Source organism: Leptodactylus fuscus, chromosome 1 (genome assembly GCF_031893055.1).
Source record: "Leptodactylus fuscus isolate aLepFus1 chromosome 1, aLepFus1.hap2, whole genome shotgun sequence".
Lineage (NCBI taxonomy): Eukaryota > Metazoa > Chordata > Amphibia > Anura > Leptodactylidae > Leptodactylus > Leptodactylus fuscus.
In genome coordinates, this window is record NC_134265.1 from 358,672 (window position 1) to 385,166 (window position 26,495).

General features: G+C 48.1%; 2 protein-coding genes across 2 annotated transcripts; one reads left to right on the top strand and one right to left on the bottom strand.

Annotated features, from left to right (window-relative positions):
• Window positions 1–2,068: 2,068 nt before the first annotated feature.
• On the bottom strand, window positions 2,069–3,094 carry LOC142191250 (beta-1,3-galactosyltransferase 5-like). Its single transcript, XM_075262336.1, has one exon. The coding sequence runs from the start codon at window positions 3,092–3,094 to the stop codon at window positions 2,126–2,128; it is 969 nt and encodes a 322-aa protein (XP_075118437.1). The 3' UTR covers window positions 2,069–2,125.
• Window positions 3,095–8,718: 5,624 nt separating this feature from the next.
• LOC142191266 (glutathione hydrolase 6-like) lies at window positions 8,719–18,980 on the top strand. The gene is made up of 4 exons (XM_075262337.1): window positions 8,719–8,807; window positions 11,576–11,934; window positions 16,246–16,359; window positions 17,803–18,980. The coding sequence occupies exons 1-4, from the start codon at window positions 8,719–8,721 to the stop codon at window positions 18,978–18,980; spliced, it is 1,740 nt and encodes a 579-aa protein (XP_075118438.1).
• The last annotated feature ends 7,515 nt before the right edge of the window (window positions 18,981–26,495 follow it).

Genomic DNA, 26,495 nt, shown 5'->3' on the forward strand with positions numbered 1-26,495 from the left:
AGGGGACCGATAGCGCTTTACCCGGGGAACAGATCGGGAAAGCCGATAGTGCGCTGAATTCAGCCCACTGTCGGCTTTACAGCAGTATATAGAACTGCCTGTGCCCAATCTGATGAAAGGTCCTCTTTAATAAAGGCTTTATTAGATGGGCTGATATTCAGGGCAGTTGTCAGCAATAGGCGCTCCAAGGAACACTTATTCCCAAAAATTGTCCTGCCTAATAATGTTGCTGAAAGTACATGCAGCAGAGATTGTTCCTTAATTTTGCATCGGCCTGTGTAATAAGGCTGCAGTACCGCTGCTTGTTTAATACTGACACAGGAACATAAAACTCTATGTGGTGTTAGCTAGGCTGCAGCGTGAGGGAGGAGCAGCAGTCTAGTGTACAAGTATAGCTTTATCAGGCTATAGCTATCAGATTGGTGAGGGACCAGTGGGTTCCACGTCCCTTTCATTGGTGACCAGAAACAGCTCTACACTTTTGGCTATGACTTTAATTCCAGCCCATTCGCTTGAGGTGAGATGCTGTGAGCTGTAATACTAGGGATGGCCACTAGGACAAAACTACAAAGCCGTGCCTGGTAAATAATGAACTAATCTGGAGGAGTTCCAAGAGTTGGCCTCCCCCACTCATCTTATATTAGTGGCTTATGTGAAGGATATCAACTTTAATTGTCTTTAGTTACGTATTACCATAAAGCATGTATGTGTCCTGTGCACTTTCCAGTCACATCTTTTTTTTTTAAGCTGGAGAGAAGAGTCAAATTCGATTATCAGTTGTTTAAAGGGCTTTGTGTGTATATGTGTGTGTATATATGTGTATGTGTGTGTATATATATATATATACAGTATATATGTGTGTGTGTGTGTGTGTCATCCGACTAATATTATAAATGTGAAAGTTTGTGTTTGGATGTTTGTTCCTCAATGATGCAAAAATGGCTGAAATGATTTGGATGAAATTTGGCACGTAGATAGTTTGTAACCTGGAGTAACACATCGGCTACTTTGTATCCCAGTAAATGACATGGCTTTACCACTGTTCTGGATTTATGGTCACATACTATATTACACTGCTCTTGCAGCAGCTGATAAAGCCAGGTCTGTTATCTCTCTATGTAACACTCAGCTAACCCTCAGTCCATTGTGTACAAGCATCTGCATATTATCTGATCTGCTCCAGGCAGTGCTGACACACTGGAGGGGAAACACCTTTAATCCACATTGGTAGTTTGCTAATATTAAACATGCCAGGAAAAAGAAAATCAAATTTGTCGCAAAATTCTAAAACAACGAGAGCTATGAAGGAAGCCAAAAGTCACAGCGTTCTGCTCAAGCGGAGCTCAGGGGGAGCTCAACACCAACAATATGCTCATTATATGGTGTCCCAGCGAGCTGCTGAGATGCCGGAACAATCACAGGCACGTCGTGAGGAACAAGTTCAGCAGCAGGACAGCTTAAGAGCTGCCAAAACGCCAGAGCAGGCAAACCATCGACGGCAGCAATTTGCTGAATATGTGCGGATCATTGATGCGAACAACATGCAGACAAAGTCGTGGGCAGGGGCTAGGACAGAATAAGAAAAGTGGTACTGTGCACTGTCCATATATACAAAATAAGAGCAGATACTGAGAATTACATCCAGTATACAGGACGACAGGAGAAGTGGTACTGTGCACTGTCCATATATACAAAATAAGAGCAGATACTGAGAATTACATCCAGTATACAGGACAGGAGAAGTGGTACTGTGCACTGTCCATATATACAAAATAAGAGCAGATACTGAGAATTACATCCAGTATACAGGACGACAGGAGAAGTGGTACTGTGCACTGTCCATATATACAAAATAAGAGCAGATACTGAGAATTACATCCAGTATACAGGACAGGAGAAGTGGTACTGTGCACTGTTGATTTATATAAAATAAAAGCATATGCTGAAAATTACACACAAGATAATGGACAAGGGAAGGGTACGGTGTCCTTTTCATACATACTAAACAAGAACAGATTTACACCCAACATATCGTGCCAGTGAAGTTATACTGTGCAAATTCCCCTCATACAGAACAGATTGTGTAATTCTCTGTGGTCTTGGAACCACTGAAAGTCCTTGCAAGTCATTTCCAATGTGTAACCTCAACACTATAGGTACAGGCAGTCCTGGTTCTCAGGACTTTCTCATGTGTCAGCTCCTGGTCCTCTGGTGACAGTCCATGGATCACCATTAAGTAGCGGTAGTTACATACACTCCATTTGACATTGTGTTTGGTGAATCTTGTACTTGACAGGGGTCTGATATGGGCTTTGTCAGCTAATATGCCCACATATGCGTCTTCTACAGGGAGTGGTGCAATCCTTCCTGCAGTATGTAATATTATTTTAGCAGCATCTAAAGATAAAATATAGCCGATCCCACTGGCATAGGGTGGGTACAATGCATCTTCATAATCCTGGTAGGAAACGTACCACTTGCTGGATGGATCCCGTATAACCATTCGCTTGTCTTCTGGAAAGACTGAGCCAACATATAGTCTGCTGCTTAGACTATGCTTGGCCAAAAAAGATGGAAGCCGATGTGTGTTTACGTAGCAATCATCATCAGTCTTCAGAATGTGGGCCGGCTGGCACTTCTCCACTGCCCACTTTATTCCATGCATGACTTTTAAGGTAAGGTTACGGTAGCTGTCCACATAATTACCCATAAGAATATCGCCATGAATTTCATACTCATTGTGAATATGCCAGTCTAGCCCCACATCTAATGGTTGTCCAATTAAGAAGACCACCTGCCATGGGTACGTAGAGCCTTTGTTCTTAAGGGCCCATGTTTTTCGTATCGCTGCACGTGATGTGTGGTGCTGAGCATGTGAGGTGACCAGAGTAAGCAGGCCCAGCCCTGACTGGCAGGAGGGTTCTGGAAGGTTTTCAGAAAGCCGTCCGGGGAAGTCAACTCCTGTTCTTCCTGGCACAAGAGGAAAGTTGGAAAGGACCTGTGATCCTAGAAATCTTCCCCCAAGTAGGATGATAGTGAAGAAGGCCGAAGCACAAAGCAGGAACCTCAGAAACCATGCTTTTCTCACAGGCATTAGATGGAATGACATGGACTGAGGACTGGAGTGGTGAGCAGGTCGCGATATCCAGATCCTGCAGTCTGCACTAACAGAGACCTTTACACTATTGTGTAATGCCCTGAGCTCTGTATTTCCCACTATCTTTGGACTTTGTGGAGTGGAAGGACTTTGTCCTGTGTTTGTCTGCAGGGTCAGATCACCTTATGAGTATCAATGGCAAGTGGTAACAAATAAGTAACTGCTGAAAATTCATGAGCGCCAATGAGGTTTGTTTTTTTTTTACTTTATTTGTAACACTGGGGCCCCAACAAGGCAAGGCTCTGGCCTCTTCATCAATCTATTGCAGGCCCATGCGCCAGACTAGAGATCTATGCCAATTTGGAATAAATATGTCAGGCTGCTTTGCCCACTTTTGTTAAAGGTGGCAAGTGAGTCGCACAAAGGGGGATGAATTGAATCTTTGGCAATACTGGCGTGAAGGGGTTGATTGCAAACAAAGGTGTCAAAAATTGAGTTCCATAAGCAAAAATTCAAAGAGAGAAAAAGAATAAAGACTTATGGGTCTCATCCCAAGGAGCAAAGAAATCATGTGAGACTTGCAGCTTCAGGTGTGCCTACATACACCGCTGCAGATCGGATTTTGCTTTTTCTTTGGGAATTTTCTTTAGTTGGTTAATACGTTGCATATGCAAAAAAAGATACCTGTCGCGTTTGTGTCTAAGCACAAGCCACTGCAGAATGCACCTCTAAGGGAATAACGGTAGGAAACTCTCCCTAGCACTATGGCGGCTAACTAGGCTCTGCCTGCGGGTGATGGTCAGCTGTTCCCAAGCTAGTCCTGGTCCCGACAACTTCTATCTCTCTAATCCCGAAGACCGAGAAGATAGTAAAGGAGAGAACTACAAGAGGCTAGGGACTGGGGAACTAAAATACAGTGCTTTTGGCCCTTGGAGTGAGTAGAGCCTTTAAAAAGCAGTGTTTTTGGCCCTTGGAGTGAGTAGAGCCTTTAAAAAACAGTGCTTTTGGCCCTTGGAGTGAGTAGAGCCTTTAAAAAACAGTGCTTTTGCCCTTTGGAGTGAGTAGAGCCTTTAAAAAGCAGTGGTTTTTGGCTCTTGGAGTGAGTAGAGCCTTTAAAAAGCAGTGTTTTTGGCCCTTGGAGTGAGTAGAGCCTTGCACCAGCAGTGTTTTTGGCCCTTGGCGTGAGTAGAGCCTTTAAAAAGCAGTGCTTTTGGCCCCTGGAGTGAGTAGTGCCTTGCACCAGCAGCGTTTTTGGCCCTTGATGTAAGTAGAGCCTTGCACCAGCAGTGTTTTTGGCCCTTGGTGTGAGTAGAGCCTTTAAAAAACAGTGCTTTTGGCCCTTGGAGTGAGTAGACTCTAACCAGCAGAGTTTGAGGGAATCAGGGTGGATTGACACTCTAACCAGCAGAGTTTTGGGGGAAATCAGGGTGGATTGAGCCAGGTAGGAGCACAATTGCCTACCGGGTGTGGACCGGATGACAGTTTGTCGCCTGTTGGAGGAACTCTCCTGTGTGCCGCCAACGACAGTTAATGGAAACATCTCCATCATATTGCTTGTGGCAATCACTCATGTGACTGGCCCTCCCCTCTACCGGAATAAAATTACAAACATAATTTTTATACTGGGGGTCGAGGATTGCAAAAATCTAGTAGTCGTTGCTCTCCAGGATTTTGGCAATGCGTTTGTCAGTTGCAAAGCACTCCAACATGTATTCAGCCATGTGTGCCAGAGAGTTATTTGGCGTCACTTCGCTGCCCCCACCGGAATGCTCACTCTCCATTTCCTCCTCTTCCTTCTTCTCCTCCATTTCGCCCCAACCGCGTTGCAGCAATGGGACGCAATGAACTGCCCCGCTATCCTCCTATGTGACAATGAGATCTGCCACTTCGTCCTCCTCCTCCTCCCTCAATGTACGCTGTGAAGCGGACAGGAGTGTGCCCTGACTATCCTGCTGGGATGTTTCTGCTCCTATGCCCAACTCCTCAGCATCCAATGCGTTATCCCTGATGGCGATGAGGGATTCTCGCATCACACACAGGAGCGGGATTGTGACACTCACGATTGCGTTGTCACAGCTGACCCTCATGGTTGACTCCTCAAAGAGACACAAGATCTTGCATAAGTCTGCCATCCATGGCCACTCATGGTGCAGAAACTGCGGGAGCTGACTCTGAGGAACCCTTGGGTTTTGGAGATGGTACTCCATCAAGGGTCTCTTCTGCTCACACACTCTACTCAACATGTGGTACGTCGAGTTCCAGCGTGTTGAGACGTCGCACATCAGCCGGTGTTCTGGCAGATGGAGGTTTTGCTGGAGGCTTCGGAGGCTAGCAGCTTCTACTGTGGACTTGCGAAAGTGGGCCCACAAGCGCCGCACTTTCACCAGTAGCTCGGCTAAATTGGGGTAGGCATGGAACGTGTTGGAGGTTGGCAAGCTCCAGAGCTGCTACCAGGTTACGGCCGTTATCACACACGACCATGCCTGGGCCCAGGTGCAGCAGCGAAAACCATGTTGCTGTCTCATCGAGGAGGGCATCCCTCACCTCTGAGGCAGTGTGTTGTCTGTTCCCCAAGTTTATGAGCTTCAGCTCGGCCTGCTGACGTCTCCCCACGGCAGTGCTGCAGCGTTTCCAGCTGGTAGCTGGGGTCGATGTGATGGCGGAGGAGGAAGAGGGTGGTGGTTCAGAGCCCCTGCCAGGAATGTTGGGCGGGGAAATGAGGTAGACCACCACAGATTGTGACCCGGTCCCAGCCTCAACTACATTCACCCAGTGTGCCGTCAGTGAAATGTAGCGTCCCTGTCCGCATGCACTTGTCCATGCATCGGTGGTCAAGTGGACCTTTGTGCAAGGCAGGGACGGCACAGCGGGAGAAGTAGTAACGGCTAGGGACGGCATAGCGAGGTGCCGCACTTGCCATCAGGTCACGGGAGGCCTGAGTTTTAACAAGCCGGAACGGCAACATCTCCTGGGCCAGCAGTTTGGAGATGTGCGCGTTTAAGGCTTGTGCATGGGGTTGGGTAGCACTGTATTTTTGCCTGCACTCAAAAGTCTGGGAGATGGTGGGTTGTTTTGAGGAAGCGCATGATGGTGCAGGAGAAGGAGCTAAGGCAGGAGAAGGACGTAAGGCAGGAGAAGGACATAAGGCAGGAGAAGGACGTAAGGCAGGAGAAGGACGTAAGGCAGGAAAAGGGGAGGATGAGGGAGAAGTCTCCAAAGTGGTGGAGGAAGATGTGGAGGTTTCCTGGCTGCTGGTCTGGACTGCAGCGCCAGCACTGGCAACAGTGGGAGAGGCAGTGGCAGCAACACCGGACGACGATTGTCCTGCGTTTGCTCTCTGCCACTGAGCCCAGTGCTTGCCTTCCAAATGACGTCGCATGGCAGTGGTTGTGAGGTTGCTCTTTTCAGAGCCCCTACTCAGTTTGCAGTTGCAGAGTGTGCAAACCGCACTATATTTGTCCGCAGCACATACATTAAAAAAATTCCACACCACTGAAGACCGTGGCCTCGATGGGGGAGTTTTTCTAGGCTGGCTACAAGAGGTAACATGATGGTCCCTGCTGGCTGTTGCCTGGCTTCGGTGAACCAGCTGTCCTCTGCCTCTCGACATGCCTCTGCGGCACCTCTTTGGTGCTGCACTTCCCTCCACATCTCCACTTCTCTCCCCGCTTGACATCCGCCCTGTCCAGGTCGGTTCAGTGGCCTCATCGTCCACCACCTCCTCTTCCAAATCCTCTGACGGCTCCTCCTCCTCCTCTTGCACACCGATGATGGCGACAAGCTGCCCTGATGGCAACTGTGTCTCATCATCATCGTCACTGAGGGATGATTGCTGGTCAACAACAACAACAGGAGATAACGGATGCTCCAGTGTTTGTGCATCAGGGAAGTCATCTGTTACCTCTGGTGATTCAGGACGTGGTGGGACAGAGAGAGGGACAGTGAATGGAGCCGAAAACAGCTCCTGGGAGGTGGGAAAGGTAGGATTAGGTTGCTGGGAAGATTGGGCATGTTGTGAGGAAGGAGGAGCAGACTGTTGAATAGGAGGAGGAGTTGAGGTAGAGGTTGACGTGCTGGTGGAGAATGTGCTGGAAGCATTGTCCACCAGCCATTGTAACACCTCTTCCTGGTGCTCGGGCTTACTTAGGTTTGCACCCTGCAGCCTACTCAATGTGGTCATCAAGCTGGGGACTGTGGGGAAGCGTAATGCTTGCTGCCGCAGAGCTGTAGGCGCAGTAGACGCTGTTGGTTGAGCGCAGCCTTGCTCCACATCTGCACTTCTACGCCCCTGTCCTTGTCCCCTTGCGCTAGCCTTGCGCATTTTGGATGTATACTAATTCTCTTTTTTATGGTCTATACACCCCTAATAAAAGCTGTTTGACAGGTGTATCAGCAACAAGTAACTGCTGGGGATGCCTGCTATTTGGTGTACGGACACCCCTGAAAAAAAAGGTTTGACAGTATATAGCAAGAACTCTATACTCCTCTCCCTTTAGTATATAGCAGTTGTTCTTCAGTTTTTCCCTGCCTACTACAAGCTAATTGCTATCTAGCCCTCTACAGATATGTCTCTCTCCCTATCTCTGACCGCAAAAATGGCGAATATGCCGGCGGCCGTTCTTATGAATGGGAGGTCACGTTTTCGGCAGCCAATGGGTTTTTTCATTTTTTTTTAACTGCCTCCATTGTCGTAATTCTTGTCCCACCTCCCCTGCGCAGTTATTGGTGCAAAAAAAGCGCCAGGGAAGGTGGGAAGGGACACAAATTTTTACTGCGTATGTGGCCTGGTATTTGATTGGAATCGAATACCTCGAACGGCCTGATATTTGATCAAATACCTATTCGATGGAACGGTAACACTGTGTCAGTATTATGGGGGCACTCTGTATGTCAGTTTTATGGGGGCACTCTGTAAGACAGTATTATGGGGGCACTCTGTATGTCAGTATTATGGGGGCGGTCTGTATGTCAGTATTATGGGGGCGGTCTGTATGTCAGTACTATAGGGGCACTCTGTATGACACTATTATGGGGGCCTTCTATATGTCAGTATTATGGGACACTCTGTTTCTGTATTATGGGGGTTCACTGTATGTCATTATTATAGGGACACTCTTTATGTCAGTATTATGGGGGCACTCTGTCAGTATTATAGGGCACTCTGTCAGTATTATAGGGGCAGTCTGTATGACAGTACTATAGGGGCACTCTGTATGACACTATTATGGGGGCACTCTATATGTCAGTATTATGGGGGAACTCTGTATGTCAGTATTATGGGGGCAGTCGGTATGTCAGTACTATAGGGGAACTCTGTATGACACTATTATGGAGGCACTCTATAACTCTATATATCAGTATTATGGGGGCACTCTGTATGTCACTATTATGGGGGCACTCTCACTATATGGCCTCTATTTTATAACAGCAGCCCCCGGTACAGCCCGGTATTTGGCGCTCACTGCGAGCAGGTCTTTCATGGGTTAAGTTAGAGGGGCGTGGCCATGCAGGTGAGGGAGAGGTGCCTATGGCTGAGGGGCGTGATCCCGATAGAGCAGGTTTTTCAGTTTCAGCTGTTGCCAAGCGTTGAGAATCAGCTCCATTACCGGGAGGAGGTGGAGATGTCTGCTGTGCGGCAGGAGGTCCGGTACCAGCGGCTGCAGGAGACGGAGAACGACGACCAGGAGGAGGTCACTGTGCACCTGTACAGGTAGGCGAGAGAAGGCAGGTCCGACAGGTGTCCAGACAGGTGATAGGTCCGACAGGTGCCCATACGGGAGACAGGTCAGAGGTCTGACAAGTGCCCAGGGAGGTGAGAGGTCCGACAGGTGCCCATACAGGAGACAGGGGAGAGGTCTGACAGGTGCCCAGAAAGGAGACAGGTGAGAGGTCCGACAGGTGCCCACACAGGTGAGAGGCCCGACAGGTGCCCATGTAGGAGACAGGTGAGAGGTCCGACAGGTTCCCATACAGGAGACAAGTGAGAGGTCTAACAAGTGCCCACAGATGAGAGAGGTCTGACAGGTGCCCATACAGGAGACAGGTGAGAGGTCTGACAGGTGCCCATACAGGTGAGAGGTCCGACAGATGCCTATACAGGTGAGAGGTCCGACAGGTGCCGAGACAGGTGAGAGGTCCGACAGGTGCCCACACAGGTGAGAGGTCTGACAGGTGCCCATACAGGAGACAGGTGAGAGATCTCACAAGTGCCCAGAGAGGTGAGAGGTCCGAAAGGTACCCATACAGGAGACAGGTGAGAGGTCTGACAGGTGCCCTTACAGGTGAGAGGTCCGACAGATGCCTATACAGGTGAGAGGTCCGACAGGTGCCGAGACAGGTGAGAGGTCCGACAGGTGCCGAGACAGGTGAGAGGCCTGACAGGTGCCCACACAGGTGAGAGGTCTGACAGGTGCCAATACAGGAGACAGGTGAGAGATCTCACAAGTTCCCAGAGAGGTGAGAGGTCTGACAGGTGCCCATACAGGAGACAGGTGAGAGGTCTGACAGGTGCCCACACAGATGAGAGGTCCGACAGGTGCCCATACAGGAGAAAGGTGAGAGGTCTGACCGGTGCCCAGGGAGGTGAGGGGTCTGACAGGTGCCCATACAGGACACAGGTGAGAGATCTCACAAGTTCCCAGAGAGGTGAGAGGTCCGACAGGTGCCCATACAGGAGACAGGTGAGAGGTCCGACAAGTGCCGAGACAGGTGAGAGGTCCGACAGGTGCCCACATAGGTGAGAGGTCTGACAGGTGCCCACACAGGAGACAGGTGAGAGATCTCACAAGTTCCCAGAGAGGTGAGAGGTCCGACAGGTGCCCATACAGGAGACAGGTGAGAGGTCTGACAGGTGCCCACACAGATGAGAGGTCCGACAGGTGCCCATACAGGAGAAAGTTGAGAGGTCTGACCGGTGCCCAGGGAGGTGAGGGGTCTGACAGGTGCCCATACAGGACACAGGTGAGAGGTCCGACAGGTGCCGAGACAGGTGAGAGGTCTGACAGGTGCCCATACAGGAGACAGGTGAGAGGTCCGACAGGTGCCCATACAGGAGACAGGTGAGAGGTCCGACAGGTGCCCATACAGGAGAAAGTTGAGAGGTCTGACCGGTGCCCAGGGAGGTGAGGGGTCTGACAGGTGCCCATACAGGACACAGGTGAGAGGTCCGACAGGTGCCGAGACAGGTGAGAGGTCTGACAGGTGCCCAGAGAGGTGAGAGGTCCGACAGGTGCCCATACAGGAGACAGGTGAGAGGTCCGACAGGTGCCCATACAGGAGACAGGTGAGAGGTCTGACCGGTGCCCAGAGAGGTGAGAGGTCTGACAGGTGCCCATACAGGAGACAGGTGAGAGGTCTGACAGTGCCCAGAGAGGTGAGAGGTCCGACAGGTGCCCATACAGGAGACAGGTAAGAGGTCCGACAGGTGCCCACACAGGAGACAGAACAGGAGTCTGACAGATGACTGCAGGAGACAGGTGAGAGGTCTGATAGGTGACAGGTCAGACAGGTGGCTATCTCTCAGTGAGGCACTGGCATTCCTGACCATAGCAGTTAACCCCTTAGGGCTATGGCCGGGTGTGTCTCTGGTTGTAGCTCAGGTTCTTAGGTTTGCACCTCCTCCTTGGCAGTAGTCTTGTGTTTGCTGACATTATGTAAGTCTGGTTATTCCAGTGGACTCTTTTCGCTTTCTTGTTGTCCCCTCCCCCACCCAGCACTGTCAGAGGCTTCACCACACTCAGGTTCTATGGTGATAATGCGAGAAGACGTTGTCTAATATCAGGGAACATTTTGAGTTCCCCAATTATCAGGACTATGTTCAGACAGCAGCAGATAATCTGCCACATTGAGGGCTGTTCTTCAGGTTACCTGCTGTGTACGGTAGTAACTATACACCTTCTGTCTATATCCATCACACAGCCAGAGTATACAGCTCCACTTACACATCCCTGTGGGGCGCTATGGGCTCATAAGCATGTGGAAGATCTTGCCCTATAAATCACCGGGAAAAGGAGCCGTAAGGCCATCTTTGTGTTTGGGTCATGTTCATACTCATTCGTATCTATAAGGCAGGGTTGAATTGTTCAGGTTCCCAATGTAAAGTTGGTTGTGCACATTCTTACTAACCCAACCTGCCCTGATATGTCTGATGTAGTAACCCTTTGTGGGAACCTTCCTTAGAGCTGAAGTGCGCCAGCCCTTTGTTATTCCTCGTGGAAATCTATGAATGAATCGTCCACTGGTGGTGCCGACTCTCTTATCAGTGGGACACTGTCGGAAAACTCCAAACTGTTCATTCATACTATTCCAGGTAGACTAACAGAAGTCCGTCTTGTGCTTCAGAGTCGTCTTTAAGAACTGCGAGAATATCAGACGTGTCAGGTGGGCCGCAGCTCCTCTATATCCATAGGGGTGGTCTGAGGTTTAGGATGAATCTTCCTTCCGGCAGGTTCTAATCTCACAGATTTTTTTTCCTCACAGTCACTCCTCTCTACCTGTGGTCCAGACGCGCTGCAGGGATTTTGGTCTGAGGATCTGCTCTTCCCTGCTCCTGTTGCTAGTGGCCGTGGGATTTGTCTTATACGAGATAGACTATTGGAGTCCAGAATTACCGTCGGCAGAGAAGAGCTTTTATAAAATCCTTGACCCACCTTGGAATGCCACCACCTTGGAGAAGTCCTCCAAGCATCCCGGTGCCCATCACCATTCTGAAGACCATGAAGTAACAGATGAACATGAGGACCATCATCATGGAGATAAGGAACAGAGCGGGAGCCCTCCTGGCAGCCACAGCCACTCTGCTGGCACTTATCACCATGCTGCAGTCATATCAGATTCCGGTGAGTCGTCCGTCACATGGATCTACTGTGTGGCCTCATTCTCTTCATGAAATGATATCATTACAATCCACCAGCTTGTATCTGGAGACTGGTTATTATCAGAAATGGCCGTTCTAGGTCAGTACAGTCATGGCCAAAAGTTTTGAGAATGATACAAATAGTAATTGTTACAAAGTCTACTGGTTCAGTTTTCCTAATGGCAATTTGCATATACTCCAGAATGTTATAAAGAGTGATCAGCTTAACAGCAATTACTTGCAAAGTCAATATTTGCCTAGAAAATGAACTTTATCCCACAAAACACATTTCAACATCATTGCAGCCCTGCCTTAAAAGGACCAGCTAACATTGTTTCAGTGATTGCTCCAGTAACACAGGTGTGGGTGTTGATGAGGACAGGGCTGGAGGTCAATCTGTCATGATTAAGTAAGAATGATACCACTGGACACTGTAAAAGGAGGCTGGTGCTTGGCATCATTGTTTCTCTTCTGTTAACCATGGTTATCTCTAAAGAAACACGTGCAGTCATCATTGCACTGCACAAAAATGGCCTAACAGGGAAGAGTATCGCAGCTAGAAAGATTGCACCTCAGTCAACAATCTATCGCATCATCAAGAACTTCAAGGAGAGAGGTCCCATTGTTGGCAAAAAGGCTCCAGGGCACCCAAGAAAGACCAGCAAGCGCCAGGACCATCTCTTAAAAGTGTTTCAGCTGTGGGATCGGGCTACCAGCAGTGCAGAGCTTGCTGAGGAATGGCAGCAGGCAGGTGTGAGTGCATCTGAACGCACTGTGAGGCGGAGACTCTTGGAGCAAGGCCTGGTCTCAAGGAGGGCAGCAAAGAAGCCACTTCTCTCCAGAAAAAATATCAGGGACAGACTGATATTCTGCAAAAGGTCCAGGGAGTGGACTGCTGAGGACTGGGGGAAAGTCATTTTCTCTGATGAATCCCCTTTTCGATTGTTTGGGACTTCTGGAAAACAGCTTATTGGGAGAAGACGAGGTGAGCGCTACCACCAGTCTTGTCTCATGCCAACTGTAAAGCCTCCTGAAACCATTCATGTGTGGGGTGGCTTCTCAGCCAAGGGAATCGGCTCTCTCACAGTCTTGCCTAAAAACACAGCCATGAATAAAGAATGGGACCAGAATGTCCTCCAAGATCAACTTCTCCCAACCGTCCAAGAGCAGTTTGGCCATCAACAATGCCTTTTCCAGCATGATGGAGTACCTTGCCATAAAGCAAAGGGGAGAACTAAATGGCTCAGGGAACAAAACAGAGAGATTTTGAGTCCATGGCCTGGAAACTCCCCAGATCTTAATCCCATTGAGAACTTGTGGTCAATCATCAAGAGACGGGTGGACAAACAAAAACCTACAAATTCTGACAAAATGCAAGCATTGATTGTGCAAGAATGGACGGCTATCAGTCAGGATTTGGTCCAGAAGTTGATCGAGAGCATGCCAGGGAGAATTGCAGAGGTCCTGAAGAAGAAGGGGCAACACTGCAAATATTGCAACGCTGCATTAACTCATTCTGTCACTATAAGCTTTTATTACTCAGAATATGATTGCAATTCTATTTCTGTATGTGATAAAAACATCTGACAAACACACAGAAACCAGAGGGAGCAGATCATGTGACAATAGAAGATTTGTGTCATTCTCAAAACTTTTGGCCATGACTGTAGATCCCTGGGTGTGAGCAGATCAATGATCAAAACAGGCAGAAGAAGAGGTGGCCAGTTCAGCCGTGAGTCAGTGACATCCACTATGTGTTATAGGGGTGTATCATGTAATTATGACATCAAAAGCTACTTCCAGCTCTCGTGGCTGCATCTCCAGACCAGCTCCTATGGTCTGGACTCTTATAGAGTGTAAGCTCATATGGTCTGGACTCTTACTCCTCCTTTTATAGATTGTAAGCTCCTATGGTCAGGACTCTTACTCCTCTTATAGATTGTAAGCTCATATGGTCAGGACCAGGGCCGGCTCCAGGTTTTTATGGGCCCTTGAGCGACAGAGCCTCAGTGGGCCCCCTTGTAAAGGAGACGGGGGAGTCGAGACACTGTGCGTTGCAGATGAAGCGAGTGACGTCACACAGGAGTGTGACGTCACCAACGCCATACCTCCCAACTTCTGAAGAGTAGAAAGAGGGGCTTATTTAGCTCCACCCACTTTTATGTTGACTCTGCCCATTCTCATTCATTTATCGCAGGGGTAGGGAACCTTTGGCTCTCCAGCTGCTGTGAAACTACAACTCCCAGCATGCTCCATTCACTTCCATGGTAGTTCCCAGAACAGCAGAGCCAGTATACATGCTGGGAGTTGTAGTTTTGCAACAGCTGGAGAGCCGTACGTTCCCTACCCCTGATTTATCATGTGCTCCCACACAGTATAATCCTCCTACAGTCACCCGTAAATTATATGCCCCCCCTCCATCTCTCCCCAGTTTCATATACACCCTTCCTCTGCCCCCAGTTTAATGTCCCCCATCTCTGCCCCATTGTCCTGCTGTTCCATCCCCCCATCTGCCCCAGTGTCATGCCGTCCCCCCCCCTCCCCTTCATTTGCCCCCACAGTTTCATTGGGCCCCTTCCATCTCTGTCCCCAGTTTCATGCCGTTCCCCCCCTTCATCTGCCCAGTTTCATGTCCCCCGTCTCTGCCCCAGTGTCATGCCGTTCTCTCCCCACCCCCTTCATCTTCCTCAGTGTCATGCCGATCCCCCCTCCCCTTCATTTGCCCCCCAGTTTCATGGGCCCCCTTCATTATGTTCCACCTTAATATTTAATACAGAACAAACACTGTCACCTTCCATCGCTCCCACGCCGCTCCTCTCTCCGCTCTCTCACTCCATTCACATAGTTGTAGGCGCGATGACGTCATCACATCGCAAGCCGGGCCGCAGCGTTAAAGGGGTATTCCCACATCGCAAACTCGCTAGTCTTCGCTGCTGTAAATTCTTTTGTCTTCCGGCTTTGTTGCGTCATTGGTGGGCGGGGTTACATATGCAAAGCCAGCAGCGAGAAGTCGTTGCTTCTATGCCGCTGGCCCTGCGTGTGCGCTCTCGATGCACTAGGCATCGGACGTACAGCCTTCACAGTGTAATACAGACCCGGCATCCGCTGTAATAGAGAGGCGGATGCCGGGGAGTGTAGACGCCGGCACAGGTGCCTGCCCTGCATGAAGCCAGTAGCGGCAGGAGCGATGTTGCTATTCCGCTCCTCCGCCCCCCCCCCTCCCCTCCGGAATATCAGCATCGCTCCTGCCGCTGCTGGCATCATGCTGGGCAGGAGCGTAGCGATGTTGCAGGCACCTGTGCCGGCGTCTACACTCCCCGGCATCCACCTCTCTATTACAGCGGATGCCGGGTCTGTATTGGCGGCCCCTCCCCCCCCCAAAGTGTAAACTACCCCCCCCCCCCCTCCAGGCTTGCTCCTGTGCACTTAGCCCCTCCTCCCTCCCCCCTCAGAGCAGCAGATACATCACTTGACTTATGACCAGATAAGTCAAGGGATGTGTCAACAGAGAAATGAATAAAGTAAGATAGTGGAGAAACAAAGCAGTTTTGCTGAAGCAATGTATTTAGGAAAAGTCTTACATTCACATTAACAAGCAGTATAGATAGGAGCCTTGTGATGGGACAACCCCTTTAACAAGCAGTATAGATAGGATCCTTGTGATGGGACAACCCCTTTAAGAAGCAGTATAGATAGGATCCTTGTGATGGGACAACCCCTTAAAGCAGGAGCTGAGCTCACAGCTCCTGCTTTAATTGCCTATGTATTCAGCTGAACGAGCTGGGGCGCCGATGAGCTGAAATCGGGACAGGCAAGTGCTGGGGCGGGCAAGTGCCGGGGGGCCCCCCAGAGGCTCTGTGGGCTCCGGCACTTGCCCGACTACACCGTGTGCTGCCGCTGGCCCTGGTCAGGACTCTTACTCCTCCTCTTATAGATTGTAAGCTCCTATGGTCAGGACTCTTACTCCTCCTCTTATAGATTGTAAGCTCCTATGATCAGGACTCTTCCTTTTATAGATTGTAAGCTCCTGTGGTCTGGACTCTTATAGATTGTAAGCTCCTGTGGTCTGGACTCTTATAGATTGTAAGCTTCTGTGGTCTGGACTCTTATAGATTGTAAGCTCCTGTGGTCTGGACTCTTATAGATTGTAAGCTCCTGCGGTCTGGACTCTTATAGATTGTAAGCTCCTGCGGTCTGGACTCTTATAGATTGTAAGCTTCTATGTTCGGTTGGACTTGTTCCCTTCTGTATCTCTGGTCAATATGGTTATATCTTATCTCTTCATTGGTCACAGAGTTGTGCTCTGGAGTTGCTCGGGATACTGTACAGGCAGGCGGCTCTGTGGTCGATGCTGGTGTTGCCGCCATCCTGTGTCTTGCTGTTGTGCATTCACACTCTGTAAGTCTAGGTAAGTGACAAATGGCTCCTCCTATATAATGGATAATGACGACTACAGGGAGATGAGGGATCTACAGAGGGTAAAACATTAACAGGCGTGGTCTGTCCTTATTGTATTGTGTTGCAGTAGTGATGCTGTAGCGCAAGGGTGGCTCAGGTGGTAGAGTGATGGGGCGATGCTGGAGAGCAGGGGTAGCTCAGGTGGTAGAATGATGGGGCGACGCTGGACGGCAGGGGTAGCTCAGGTGGTAGAATGATGGGGCGATGCTGGAGGGCAGGAGTAAATCTGGTGGTAGAATGATGGGGCGACGCTGGAGGGCAGGGGTAGCTCAGGTGGTAGAATGATGGGGCAATGCTGGAGGGCATGGGTAGCTTAGGTGGTAGAAGGTTGGAGAGATGCTGGAGGGCATGGGTAGCTTAGGTGGTAGAATGATGGGGTGACACTGGAGGGCAGGAGTAAATCTGGTGGTAGAATGATGGGGCGACGCTGGAGGGCAGGGGTAGCTCAGGTGGTAGAATGATGGTGTGACCCTGGAGGGCAGGGGTAGCTCAGGTGGTAGACTGATGGGGCAATGCTGGAGGGCAGGGGTAGCTCAGGTGGTAGAATGATGGGGTGACCCTGGAGGGCAGGGGTAGCTCAGGTGGTAGAATGATGGGGCAATGCTGGAGGGCAGGGGTAGCTCAGGTGGTAGAATGATGGGGCGACGCTGGACGGCAGGGGTAGCTCAGGTGGTAGAATGATGGGGCGATGCTGGAGGGCAGGAGTAAATCTGGTGGTAGAATGATGGGGCGACGCTGGAGGGCAGGGGTAGCTCAGGTGGTAGAATGATGGGGCAATGCTGGAGGGCATGGGTAGCTTAGGTGGTAGAAGGTTGGAGAGATGCTGGAGGGCATGGGTAGCTTAGGTGGTAGAATGATGGGGTGACACTGGAGGGCAGGAGTAAATCTGGTGGTAGAATGATGGGGCGACGCTGGAGGGCAGGGGTAGCTCAGGTGGTAGAATGATGGGGTGACCCTGGAGGGCAGGGGTAGCTCAGGTGGTAGAATGATGGGGCAATGCTGGAGGGCAGGGGTAGCTCAGGTGGTAGAGTGATGGGGCTATGCTGGAATAAATCTGGTGGTAAAATGATGGGGTGATGATGAAGGGCAGGAGTGGTGTGGGTAGTAGAAGTGCCTTTACAGCTTTCTGCTAGGTTTACACTAGCGCCATGTTCTCTGTCGTTTGGGTTTCCCGAGTTTCCATCGATCTAAAACTGAAAGTGGCAGAGAAAATAGTCCTCGTGCAGGACTCTTCTCTCTACTGATTTTCAGCAGTTTCTACAAAGGAGACTCCGGCGCAGATGTGAACCCAGCCTAGAATGATGCTCCACAATAGGTTGGTACCTTGAGCTACAGCAAGAACCAAACTTTCCCTATCAGGGATCACAACCTTCTTTTCCATGTGTTGTTACAGGTGGGATTTTCTCCGCAGTTTATTTTAATGGAACCACCCAGAATGCATCAGTGTGGAATGCAATCCCCAGTGTAGCTTCTCCTATGAGATACGGGATTCCAACTGTGCTCCAGGGCCTGTGGTCTCTACATCAGAAACATGGCAGGAAGCCGTGGTCAGAGCTCTTTAGTCCTGCAATTCATCTGGCCAATAATGGCTTTGTGGTGGACAGCAACCTCCATGCAGCCCTGGATGAGAACCGTCTCAAAGTTACATCCTCTGTGGGTTTGCAAAGTTTGTTTTATGAACAAAATCACCCCAAAAATATTGGAGATTTAGTAGTAAATGTGAAGTTGGGCAAAACACTGGAGCTTGCCAGAACCATGACCGATGCTGCACTTCCAGTCTTGCTTATCCACAATTTGTTGAGTGACTTTGAGATTACAGACAGAGAGAAGTTCCAAGAGGCGCTTTCAAGTGTGAACATTGAAAGAGAAGATCCAGTCCAGCTCCACCTCGATGGGCTGACTATGTACAGCTCCTCTCCTCCAACAGCCGGAAGAATTCTTGCTAATTCTGTCCATGAAGTGTATGAGAAACACAAAAATAAGGCTTCTGCCATCATCCCTGAACTTCTTATTGCTACTGCTAAGACTGTCTACACCTTGGCTGGAGCTTGGTCTCCAGATGTTACGGCCAATGGCTCTGCTGGAGCACAATGGGACTTGGCACCTGTTGGAAGCAACGTTCTAGTGGCTGACTCTGCCGGAGATGTCATTGTGATTTCCCTGACACTGAACAACACTTTTGGCTCAGGATTTGTTTCTCGTTCCACAGGAATCCTCCTTAGTGACTTTGTCCAAGGGCCATCTTCTCTGGGCCTCTCATTTTGGGCTGGCCCATCTGTCTTATTATTTGGTGCAGATAATGATCTGATGGGTTTAGCAGCTCGAGGAGGGAGTTCTCTGCCTTTCTCTTTGGCTCATGTGGTACTAAACCATGTTCTGCTGCAGATGGACCTTACAGAGTCTATAAATGGGACCTTACCAGACCTAACCCTTACAGACTCTGACCCATGGCTTAAATACCTTGGTTTACAGGGTGGTGCACCGAAGACAGTTATGGCAATAGAGGTGCGATCAGATCATGTGCACGTGGCTACATCTCGGGGCTGCCAATGTCACCCTGCAGGGCTTTAGATAAAGTTCCAATTATTACATTGTGCCCCCTGTGAGGGTCGCCGTGATGACTCCTGCCTATTGATCTTCAAACGAAGTGCACTGGGTACACTGTCTACCAATAAATATTTGGACACCCATGCAAATGCAAATGAAGATATCTGCGGTCGTGATGTACGTCGCGCCTTCCGCCATTAAATATCGTGTAGGAAACAGCATTGGCATTAGTCACCTGCAAGATGCAACAAAGTGCAGAGTTGTCCGATTTTGAGAAAGGAGTGATTTTGGGGGATCACAGAAATGATCAATCCTTAAGGGACATAGCAAGCGAAAAGAATTACCTAAAATTGACAGTGGCCCATTTGATTACGAAGTGGAAGGTGAATGCTGATTGTCAGAATGTGCCCCGAGTCAGCAGACCCCCGAAACTGCAGCCGTCAAAAATCAGTGAAAGAACTTACTTGTTTTCTCCAAGCCAAACGGAATAAAATCCCAGTAGCCGGCATACAAGGACTTGTGGAAAGCTTCAGAGGGTTGAGGCTATAATGGCCGCTCATGGAGGCTCTACCAACTATTGGATAGGAATAAATGTTGTTTTGTGTTCTACCACATGTGTCCAAATACTTATTGGTAGAGATGAGTGAACAGAAAAATATTCAATGTTTATTATTCGTTTCTAATAGCTGCCAAATATTTGACTATTGGAAGGAATATGGAACTCCATTATAGTCTATGGGAGAAAATGCTTCACTCCAGGGGATCCCACCATTCACCTCAGGAGAGTCACCAAGTCCACTATGACACCCCAGGAAATGATGCCAACACCTCTGCAATGTAACTGGGCCAGCAGGGGGCGCATGTCTGGGGGCATCTAACACACCAAAGCCCCTCTATTACCCCACTATCACAGCCTAACAACTACACACTATACACACTCACTACAACCTCTATCACATGGGGGGGAAATACCTGGAAACCTTCTTTACTCCCCAAATGGAGGGACACAAACCCAAATTTAAGCTCAAAAAACATTACCGAGCCCCCCTTTATATCACGTTGCCCATGACAACCACAGATGGAATAGGCAATGGGAAATCCTTCAGTCCCCACCCTGAACTGTAGAGATGAGTGAACACTAAAATGTTCGGGGTTCGAAATCTGATTCGAACAGCCCCACACTGTTCGGCTGTTTCAAACCCCATTATAGTCTATGGGGGGAAATGCTCGTTTCAGGGGTAGGCAACATTCGATCAAATTCTACTTACCAAGTCCATGAGTGAGGGTTGGTCTGGATTCTTCTCTCTGCGCAGTGTCCCCGCGTCCTCTTCCGGCCTTGAATTCACTCTGCTAGGCATCGGGCCTGTGCAGAGCCGACTGCGCATGCCCGCACTACAAGCGCACGCCCACGCCCGATGCCTAGCAGAGTGAATGCAGAGCCGGAAGAGGACGCGGGAGCGCTGCGCAGGGAGAAGGCTTCTAAAGGTAAGAGAAGAACCAGCGTTGATTGGCAATGTATAGCATTCTGCCAATCAACGCTGGTTCTGCATCGAATCTTAACTTCGAACAGCTAGTAGTACTCGATTGAGTATGAGTATTTCAAATACCGTAGTATTCAATCGAACACCTACTCAATCGAGTACTACTCGCTCATCTCTACTGAACTGTCATTGTGGATGTATGTGTGTGATATGGTGAGACCTTCCAAAATTCACTTTTCTAGCCCTTAACATGAGCCCTTCCAAATTAAGTTACAGGCCCTTAAGCTCTTGGAGTGAGTAGAGCCTTTAAAAAGCAGTGTTTTTGGCCCTTGGGGTGACTAGCGCCTTGCAGCAGTAGTGTATTATTTTTTGGCCCTTGGGGTGACTAGAGCCTTGTAGAAGCAGTCGCCCACGTCCCCTGCTGCTACTGATGAGGGGCTCTGCTGGCAGCCCCTCTCCAGTACCTGGACTGTGGAGTGGATATCCAGCTGGGTATCCACGTCCTCGCCCACGTCCCCTGCTGCTACGCTGCTGTATGATTGGCAGATTGATTTATATTTAGCTCTTAAAAGATCTGTTATTTCCGGCCTAACCAAAGCTAATATCACTGTATCGCCCTGACACCAGACTCTCCCTATCACTCCAAAAAGAAAATGAGACGAAGATGGCCGACACTATTATTATGAATCAGAGGTCACATGTTTTCAGCAGACAATGGGTTTTTTCAATTTTTTTCACTGCCTCCGTTGTCGTAGTTCCTGTCCCACCTCCTCTGCACAGTTAATGGTGCAAAAAAAGCGCCAGGAAAGGTGGGAGGGGATACGAATTTTTACTGCGTTTGCGGCCTTGTATTCGATTCCAATCGAATACATCCCGAACGGCCTGATATTCGACCGAATACCTATTCGATTGAACGGCATTCGCTTATCTCTACTTATTGGTAGAGAGTGTATATGCTCTCCTCCTGAGGGGTCACTATACGGTGTATTATACATTACATACACTCTCCACCTGAGGGGTCACTATATGGTGTATTATACATTATACACTCACCGGCCACTTTATTAGGTACACCTGTCCAACTGCTCGTTAACACTTAATTTCTAATCAGCCAATCACATGGCGGCAACTCAGTGCATTTCGGCATGTAGACATGGTCAAGACAATCTCCTGCAGTTCAAACCGAGCATCAGTATGGGGGGGAAGAAAGGTGATTTGAGTGCCTTTGAACGTGGCATGGTTGTTGGTGCCAGAAGGGCTGGTCTGAGTATTTCCGAAACTGCTGATCTACTGGGATTTTCACGCACAACCATCTCTAGGGTTTACAGAGAATGGTCCGAAAAAGAAAAAACATCCAGTGAGCGGCAGTTCTATGGGCGGAAATGCGTTGTTGATACCAGAGGTCAGAGGAGAATGGCCAGACTGGTTCCAGCTGATAGAAAGGCAACAGTGACTCAAATAGCCACCCGTTACACCCAAGGTAGCCAGAAGAGCATCTCTGAACGCCGCACAGTACGTCCAACTTTGAGGCTACAGATGGGCTACAGCAGCAGAAGACCACACCGGGTGCCACTCCTTTCAGCTAAGAGCAGGAAACTGAGGCTACAATTTGCACAAGCTCATCGAAATTGGACAATTGAAGATTGGAAAAACGTTGCCTGGTCTGATGAGTCTCGATTTCTGCTGCGACATTCGGATGGTAGGGTCAGAATTTGGCGTCAACACCATGAAAGCATGGATCCATCCTGCCTTGTATCGGTAACGGTTCAGGCTGGTGGTGGTGGTGTCATGGTGTGGGGAATATTTTCTTGGCACTCTTTGGGCCCCTTGGTACCAATTGAGCATCGTTGCAACGCCAAAGCCTACCTGAGTATTGTTGCTGACCATGTCCATCCCTTTATGAGCACAATGTACCCAACATCTGATGGCTACTTTCAGCAGGATAATGCAATGCCATGTCATAAAGCTGGAATCATCTCAGACTGGTTTCTTGAACATGACAATGAGTTCACTGTACTCCAATGGCCTCCACAGTCACCAGATCTCAATCCAATAGAGGAGCATCTTTGGGATGTGGTGGAACGGGAGATTCGCATCATGGATGTGCAGCCGACAAATCTGCGACTGCAACTGTGTGATGCCATCATGTCAATATGGACCAAAATCTCTGAGGAATGCTTCCAGCACCTTGTTGTATCTATGCCACGAAGAATGGAGGCAGTTCTGAGGGCAAAAGGGGGTCCAACCCGTTACTAGCATGCTGTACCTAATAAAGTGGCCGATGAGTGTATATACTCTCCTCCTGAGGGGTCACTATACGGTGTATTATACATTATATATACTCTCCTCCTGAGGGGTCATTATATGGTGTATTATACATTATATACACTCTCCTCCTGAGGGGTCATTATATGGTACAGTATACATTATATATACACTCTCCACCTGAGGGGTCATTATATGGTATATTATACATTATATATACTCTCCTCCTGAGGGGTCATTGTACGGTGCAGTATACATTATATACACTCTCCTCCTGAGGGGTCACTATATGGTGTATTATACATTACATACACTCACCTCCTGAGGGGTCATTATATGGTACAGTATACATTATATATACTCTCCTCCTGAGGGGTCATTATATGGTATGTTATACATTATATATACTCTCCTCCTGAGGGGTCATTATATGGTATATTATACATTATATATACTCTCCTCCTGAGGGGTCATTATATGGTGCAGTATACATTATATATACTCTCCTCCTGAGGGGTCATTATATGGTATATTATACATTATATATACTCTCCTCCTGAGGGGTCATTATACGGTATATTATACATTATATATACTCTCCTCCTGAGGGGTCATTATATGGTGCAGTATACATTATATATACTCTCCTCCTGAGAGGTCATTGTACGGTGCAGTATACATTATATATACTCTCCTCCATAGGGGTCATTATACGGTGCAGTATACATTATATATACTCTCCTCCTGAGGGGTCATTATATGGTGTATTATACATTATATATACTCTCCTCCTGAGGGGTCATTATACGGTGCAGTATACATTATATATACTCTCCTTCTGAGGGGTCATTATATGGTATATTATACATTATATATACTCTCCTCCTGAGGGGTCATTATATGGTGTATTATACATTATATATACTCTCCTCCTGAGGGGTCATTATACGGTGCAGTATACATTATATATACTCTCCTTCTGAGGGGTCATTATATGGTATATTATACATTATATATACTCTCCTCCTGAGGGGTCATTATATGGTGTATTATACATTATATACGCTCTCCTCCTGAGGGGTCATTATATGGTACAGTATACATTATATATACACTCTCCACCTGAGGGGTCATTATATGGTATATTATACATTATATATACTCAACTTCAGAGGGGTTATTATACAGTGTATTATACATTATATATACTCTCCTCCTGAGGGGTCATTATATGGTATATTATACATTATATATACTCTCCTCCTGAGGGGTCATTGTACGGTGCAGTATACATTATATATACTCTCCTCCTGAGGGGTCATTATACGGTGCAGTATACATTATATATACTCTCCTCCTGAGGGGTCACTATACGGTGTATTATACATTATATATACTCTCCTCCTGAGGGGTCACTATATGGTGTATTATACATTATATACACTCTCCTCCTGAGGGGTCATTGTACGGTGCAGTATACATTATATATACTCTCCTCCTGAGGGGTCACTATACGGTGTATTATACATTATATACACTTATTATATGGTATATTATACATTATATATGCTCTCCTCCTGAGGGGTCACTATACGGTGCAGTATACATTATATATACTCTCCTCCTGAGGGGTCATTATACGGTGCAGTATACATTATATATACTCTCCTCCTGAGGGGTCATTATACGGTGCAGTATACATTATATATACTCTCCTCCTGAGGGGTCATTATACGGTGCAGTATACATTATATATACTCTCCTCCTGAGGGGTCACTATACGGTGTATTATACATTATATATACTCTCCTCCTGAGGGGTCATTATATGGTGTATTATACATTATATACGCTCTCCTCCTGAGGGGTCATTATATGGTACAGTATACATTATATATACACTCTCCACCTGAGGGGTCATTATATGGTATATTATACATTATATATACTCAACTTCAGAGGGGTTATTATACAGTGTATTATACATTATATATACTCTCCTCCTGAGGGGTTATTATACAGTGTATTATACATTATATATGCTCTCCTCCTGAGGGGTCATTATACGGTGCAGTATACATTATATATACTCTCCTCCTGAGGGGTCATTATACGGTGCAGTATACATTATATATACTCTCCACCTGAGGGGTCATTGTACGGTGCAGTATACATTATATATACTCTCCTCCTGAGAGGTCATTATATGGTGCAGTATACATTATATATACTCTCCTCCTGAGGGGTCATTATACGGTGCAGTATACATTATATATACTCTCCTCCTGAGGGGTCATTGTACGGTGCAGTATACATTATATATACTCTCCTCCTGAGGGGTCACTATATGGTGTATTATACATTATATATACTCTCCTCCTGAGGGGTCATTATATGGTACAGTATACATTATATATACTCTCCTCCTGAGGGGTCATTATACGGTGTATTATACATTATATACACTCTCCTCCTGAGGGGTCATTATATGGTATATTATACATTATATATACTCTCCTCCTGAGGGGTCACTATACGGTGTATTATACATTATATACACTCACCGGCCACTTTATTAGGTACACCTGTCCAACTGCTCGTTAACACTTAATTTCTAATCAGCCAATCACATGGCGGCAACTCAGTGCATTTCGGCATGTAGACATGGTCAAGACAATCTCCTGCAGTTCAAACCGAGCATCAGTATGGGGGGGAAGAAAGGTGATTTGAGTGCCTTTGAACGTGGCATGGTTGTTGGTGCCAGAAGGGCTGGTCTGAGTATTTCCGAAACTGCTGATCTACTGGGATTTTCACGCACAACCATCTCTAGGGTTTACAGAGAATGGTCCGAAAAAGAAAAAACATCCAGTGAGCGGCAGTTCTGTGGGGGGCGGAAATGCGTTGTTGATGCCAGAGGTCAGAGGAGAATGGCCAGACTGGTTCGAGCTGATAGAAAGGCAACAGTGACTCAAATAGCCACCCGTTACAACCAAGGTAGCCAGAAGAGCATCTCTGAACGCCGCACAGTACGTCCAACTTTGAGGCAGATGGGCTACAGCTGCAGAAGACCACACCGGGTGCCACTCCTTTCAGCTAAGAACAGGAAACTGAGGCTACAATTTGCACAAGCTCATCGAAATTGGACAACTGAAGATTGGAAAAACGTTGCCTGGTCTGATGAGTCTCGATTTCTGCTGCGACATTCGGATGGTAGGGTCAGAATTTGGCGTCAACAACATGAAAGCATGGATCCATCCTGCCTTGTATCGGTAACGGTTCAGGCTGGTGGTGGTGGTGTCATGGTGTGGGGAATATTTTCTTGGCACTCTTTGGTCCCCTTGGTACCAATTGAGCATCGTTGCAACGCCAAAGCCTACCTGAGTATTGTTGCTGACCATGTCCATCCCTTTATGACCACAATGTACCCAACATCTGATGGCTACTTTCAGCAGGATAATGCAATGCCATGTCATAAAGCTGGAATCATCTCAGACTGGTTTCTTGAACATGACAATGAGTTCACTGTACTCCAATGGCCTCCACAGTCACCAGATCTCAATCCAATAGAGGAGCATCTTTGGGATGTGGTGGAACGGGAGATTCGCATCATGGATGTGCAGCCGACAAATCTGCGGCAACTGTGTGATGCCGCCATCATGTCAATATGGACCAAAATCTCTGAGGAATGCTTCCAGCACCTTGTTGTATCTATGCCACGAAGAATTGAGGCAGTTCTGAAGGCAAAAGGGGGTCCAACCCGTTACTAGCATGCTGTACCTAATAAAGTGGCCGGT

Coding starts and splice junctions, on each gene's coding strand:
- LOC142191250 (XM_075262336.1), bottom strand. CDS start 3,094: ATGCCTGTGAGAAAAGCATGGTTTCTGAGGTTCCTGCTTTGTGCTTCG.
- LOC142191266 (XM_075262337.1), top strand. CDS start 8,719: ATGTCTGCTGTGCGGCAGGAGGTCCGGTACCAGCGGCTGCAGGAGACG. Junction 11,935..16,245: donor TGCAGTCATATCAGATTCCG/GTGAGTCGTCCG, acceptor CATTGGTCACAG/AGTTGTGCTCTGGAGTTGCT. Junction 16,360..17,802: donor TTCACACTCTGTAAGTCTAG/GTAAGTGACAAA, acceptor GTGTTGTTACAG/GTGGGATTTTCTCCGCAGTT.